Here is a 5,593-nt window from a genome sequence, read left to right as displayed (position 1 = left end):
GGTCCAGTCTCTAGGCTGCTTATTTTCGCGAGTGCCCTTTACCTCACCCCGTCTGAAAGAATTTTAATGGAAAGATACCAGAGCAGATTTTAGAAATGAGATTATTGGGCAACTCTGTGCAGCTGCCCACTGTCTAAGATCTTCATGACAGCTCAGAAATGACAAACCTCTTCATCATTTGTCATTCTTTCTAAATCCAACGTGCCCCTCACCAGGTGTTTCAAGACTGCATATCCTCTACATAAACCTGAACTTCCACCATCATCATTCTAATGTCTGTTTGTGAAACCATAAAACTGTGTGTACTTTACTACCTTATTGCACACACTTACTTACTGGCAAATGGATGAGGCTGATAAGTTTCACCCTCTAATTAAATACGACTGTCTGGTTTGATTGTTTATTAAGCTAACAGTTTGGCAAAGTCAGGAAACCAGATAAGGAGCTGCAAGACTTATCTATGCTAAATTGGTCGACTTCAGTAAGCTGTTTGTTGGGAGATTAACTGGAGATTTTTTCCAACAAGTCAGACAAATGGCCACCTGGAGAAAAAGAGGGTGCCAGATGAGATCATTTCAACAATGCTTACTCACTAATGAAGAAAACTTTGGGGGTGTTAATACCATGGCTAACACAAGAAAAGTGGGATGGATAAAAACGCAGGAGAAAATCGTCCAAATTAAATATCAGTTTATTTCAATGAGTCAAAAATGAATAGTTGCAGTAATGAGACAAAAAAAAAACATAAAAGAGAAGGAACAGTTATTTGCGATAAGAAATGTAAAGATATGGCAGAGTTATAAATGAAGTGTTGCAAATCAAGCACAGGCTATGACAAAATCTAATTATAGCAATATAAGTATTATAACAGGAAGTTTAAGTGAGATTATAGTGTTACACGTGCATTTACACAATTATTATTTAGTACAGCTTCAGGTTTCACCATCGACCCCTCCCCTCTTTAAAAAAAAACAACCTAAATAATCAGTGCATGAGCTTGGATTAAGGGTGTTGTTCTGAGAGACTATATGCAATCTGTCAAAACAATTTTGAAAAACTTTTCCCACAGCTCTCTGCAATTTCCCAGGAATTCCCATTCTGCCTGGGGGAACTTGTCTACACCAAGGTCATGACCTTCAGGGAGGCAGGCTGGAATCGCCGAATCTTCTTCTTCAGGGCTCGGGATGCTTTGATGCGGCAAGCTGGTGGCCCGGGGGGAGGTGGGAGCTGCTTGAGGGGCTGTCCAGCGGCAGTGGGTCCCAATGCAGCCTCAGCCCACACCAAACCTCCGTCCTCTTGGATGTCTGTCTGGTCCCCTTCGTCCAGGGATAGGCTGCTTTCAGAGTCTGAGAAGGACTGGAAGCTCTGGCTGGACTCGCTATCTCCGAAGCGGTTGGTGGTGTTATCGCTCATCTCTCCCTCGCTACTTTCAGCAATAGTTGAGTGAAACAGTGAAGCACATTCAGCTGAATACTCAGACTCACATCTGGTTGGGTAGTGACCAGACATGTGATATGGTGCTGGAGGGTATCTGGCATCAAGACTGTGGCGGAAAGAATTGGAGGACATGGAAGACTGGAAGGGACGTGAAGGTCCCATCCATTGGCCTGACTTGGCACTCATACTACGAACCATTTGCATGTTGCCTAGTATCTGAGCCTGGGGCTCTTTTGACCTGTGATGCTGAGTGCCTGGTGGCTGGAACATGTCCATATCGGATGTCCATTTAGCAGTTGTCTGCCTCCTCTTCCTCTGATCCACAGGCTGCTCGTACTCCAGGCACTGCAGCCTATGGCTTTTGCTGAACTTTGCAGCAGCGGGAATGGGATGTGCTTTAGGGTGGACCCTCTGGGTGGTTGTGAATCCTGGACTATAGAGACTAGAGTCTGAGCCTGATCCCTGTCTGTGCTCCTCTGTGTGACAGGTGTTAACTTTCTCTGTCACCTTTCCTTTTCCCAATCTTTTTTGCTCCCTCTTTGTTCCAACACTCATCTCCCTCACCCTATCCCCAGAGGAGAGGCCATGGTGTTGCCTCACTGCTCGAAACTTCTCACTGCTCTTTCTTTTCAGTTTCACAGCTTTGGTTTTACGGTCTGCTTGTCTAACCTTGACCCTCTGAGATCCAGCAGGGACAAATTTGGCATGGACAAACTCAGGTGAGCCTGTGTGACCACTGTAAAGCTCAAAACTTTGACTCTCTTCCGTGCTGGAGCTGTGACTCATCACTGGTCTTTGCCTGTTAGTCTTCCTCTCTTGTGGTCTTAACTCTGGATTATCTCCACATTTTTTATGAGAAGGGTTCCTTACTATTCTACAATTTTGTCCTTGGTGTTTATCATTCTTTTTTAGGGATGAATAGATGACTTCATCAGAAGTGTACTCCTTCATGACTGGATATGAGTACTGGTAGGGAGCATCTGGTGCTTTCACTGACTGTTTATGGCTTGTGTTATCAGTTGGCTCTTGACTGGAGTATGTCATGTAATGTCTCCTCTGGTCGCTGTCTGGTGGGATAATGCTTTTGTTCTTGGCTGAAGGAGGCTGCAGCACAGACACATCTTTCTGAGGCACTACAGACAACATAATTACATTTTCAGTGGGATTCCTATGATAGTTGCCCTGTGACTCCTTAATGTCTGTGCCTGTTTCACTCTGGGTTTTGGTTAAGCTGCGTTGGAGGAGTTTGTCAATGTAACCTAAGGTTTTGTTCTCGTAACCTGCATCATAACCGTTTACTAGGGCTCCTTGGCCTTGTAGAATTCCATGCGTCTCAGCATCGCTCCCATTGAAAAAAATTGGGCTCTGGAGAGCCACAGCATGAAGGGGGCTGGGGTAATGGTACACTTCATTCCCATTGCGGGACTCCAGGTTGCGCTGGAACTTGGGATCCAATAGGGAGGTCTTCAAGTTTGAGCACACTGGGGGTTTCTTTGCATCCATAGACTTGAAGTAACCCAACCCTTGTGCCATCATTCTGTCAAGGTCCCCTGATATACACAAAAACAGTCATCAGCTTTCAAACCCACACACAGATTGTATGTTATTATTGTGCAAAATACATGCTGAGTAGCTTAGTTAAAAACAGCTGGTGATGCATGGTTCTCATTACTACAGGAGAGGCTGTTTTAAACAAGAGATTGAGAGGCATTATTACCTGTTGACACAGGTCTTGGCCGTGTCTGTTCTGTGACTGTAGTGCTAGCTCGGATCCTGCTGCTGCCCAGATGGAGGCCTGTGGCCCGTGGTGGGTTAGTCTGGGTAGTACTCTCGTCAGCAGAGCGCCGGCGGCATACACCAACTTGTGGTGAGGGGCTAATGTGACAATTAGCAGGGCTCATGGGAATGAGGCTTGTCTGAGAGGAGGACAGACACTCGCTGTAGACGGAGGTGCAGGAGTTGGACCGGGAGCAAGAGCCGCCATCGCTGAGCTCATAGAAACCTGGAGAAAGTAGGGATGATTACAGGTTTTTTTTTTTTTCTTAATTGTAGATTTGGGTACTTATTTAATACAATGTGTGACTGCCTTCCCACCTGAACTTGGCCTACTGTCACTCTCCAGTTGCTCGGTGGAGGCCTTGCTGACATCCAACTTAAGCTCGTTAATCTGGTGATCCAGCTGCTGCAAATGACTCTTTAGGCCCACATCCTGTTTTCGAAGGCGAGACTGTAGAACAGACAATGCATAGAATTTGAACCAAGTCCTTAAAAAAGATTAGCAGTGCAAACTACTGCAAAGGGTGTGTTTATCAGAAATTTCAAAACTTGGAAGTTATGCAGAAGAACACAACCAGGCATACGTGTATGAACTGTGACACAGAGAGTCTCTGTGCAAGTGAATAAACAGGAAAATATATGCTTGCAATGTCATAATTTCATTGAGACAAGGTATGTTATTTAGATAAAAGGAGCTGTAATGTACAGCCATCAGGAAAACAAAAGCAGCTCAGCTGTGGCTGATGATTAACCCCAGCAGGACATGGGGGAGCATGGAAGAAGCAGTGGTGGGTAACTCATTTCTCCCCCACAGCGAAGGCCTGGCCATTGTGTAAACTACTACGGGAAGAAAGCTTGGGGGTTGGGATGAAAGGCTGCTTGTTTTACAGCAGGAGCAAATTTACTGTTACAGTGGTTCTTCAAATAAAATCTAATCTATCATAGCCTGTGAACCAGTCAGTCTATTTATTTCATTATCTTAACATCATATGGGATCAGTTGAAAACGTTCTAAAAATACTATATGTTGGGTTGTGGCGAATTTGCATAGGCTCCATTTTACATGAATGTAAAATATAATCTAAACCTTATGTGGTCTGAGAACTTTATAAAGTATCCTTTGATGCATGTGCCCAGTCCTACTATCCATGTCAAGCATAACACATTAATCCCCGCACTTCCTCGGAATGATTTTAACAGCAGCCTATGGAAAAAGCTTGTCATGGAAAACTCAGCAGAGCCAGCTGTCTCCAGCACTCAGGGGCCTCTTGGGGATGAGACTCTCCTCTCATTCACTGCAAAATTCGCATTTGTTTTTATTTCCTGGCATTTAGTGGTTAATGATTGAGGTTTGCCCCCTCGAAGCCCTCGTGCACTCGGCGCGCACGCACACACAACTAAAAAGTCCTCCGGGCCCTTCAGTGAACCTTGATTTATGACACCTATCTTACTTCCTACCCCCAGCTGAGAGCATAAAAGTGTGTCTGGTAATAATTGCAAAGGGAATGCACATGAGCATCAGCTGACGGAATGATTCTAACGGGCGTTTTCAATCAGAGGACTAGATACAAAAAATAATAAAACAAACTTAATTAAAAACAGAAAAGTAAGCGTGGCTGTTTAAGTCCTGTCTTGATAAATAACAGCTACAAAAATATAAATATACACAAACCACTGTATATTGTAATTTGTGGGATGTTTAAGTTATTTTCCATAACTTTTGACTTAAACTTCTTCCTACCAGCTGTTGCTTCAGGGCAGTTAGGGTCGCCTCCAGTCGCAGCTCCTCAGCCCCCATCGTCCTTGCACCCTCCGGATCTGCGTGGAGCGAAGTGACCGGCTCCTCTCGGTCCATCCTGAGCGCCCAGCTCACCATGTCGCTCTGCCTGTCCTTGAGCAGATGCAGCTCCTGCAGCCCGGCCAGAGCAGCCTGCAGCCTCTCCCCGACCCTGCCGCGGTCCACTCCGGCTGCAGCGCTCATCATCCCCGCACAAGAGCCCTTCCTGCTCAGCATCCCGAGAAGCGCAGTGGGCTGATCCAGCTGCAAAATGCGTTCAAGAAATGTCCCCCTCGCACGGTGACTGCTTGTTGTGGCTGTTCCTGATCTGTGGGGTTTTCAAACTACCTGTTAGAAGAAATTTAGAGAACAGAATAGAAACGAAGCTCCTCCCCCGGACTAAAAGACCCTCCTCCTGGCAACTGGTTCCCAATGAACATCTGGTACTAATCTTACTCTTCCAAGTCCTTACAGACTGAGGCTGCCCATGCATGCTCTAAGTTCATCTGTGTAACACCACAGGGCATGATGAGTACATTATCCTGCGATTTTTATTCTCTTCAGCGGCAGGCAGTGAAGAAACAAACAACTCTTGTTAAACGCC

General features: G+C 45.5%; 1 protein-coding gene across 1 annotated transcript; it reads right to left on the bottom strand.

Annotated features, from left to right (window-relative positions):
* Nucleotides 1-970: 970 nt before the first annotated feature.
* dact2 (dishevelled-binding antagonist of beta-catenin 2) lies at nt 971-5,345 on the bottom strand. Its single transcript, XM_072391338.1, has 4 exons — nt 4,954-5,345; nt 3,532-3,664; nt 3,155-3,439; nt 971-2,987 (listed from the first exon to the last, which is right to left on the bottom strand). The coding sequence occupies exons 1-4, from the start codon at nt 5,224-5,226 to the stop codon at nt 1,117-1,119; spliced, it is 2,562 nt and encodes an 853-aa protein (XP_072247439.1). The 5' UTR covers nt 5,227-5,345; the 3' UTR covers nt 971-1,116.
* Nucleotides 5,346-5,593: the final 248 nt, after the last annotated feature.

The sequence above is a fragment of the Leuresthes tenuis genome, unplaced genomic scaffold, assembly GCF_036924035.1.
Source record: "Leuresthes tenuis unplaced genomic scaffold, fLeuTen1.0.hap1 SCAF_8, whole genome shotgun sequence".
In the NCBI taxonomy this organism is placed as follows: domain Eukaryota; kingdom Metazoa; phylum Chordata; class Actinopteri; order Atheriniformes; family Atherinopsidae; genus Leuresthes; species Leuresthes tenuis.
This window is presented reverse-complemented; position numbering and strand designations above follow the sequence as displayed.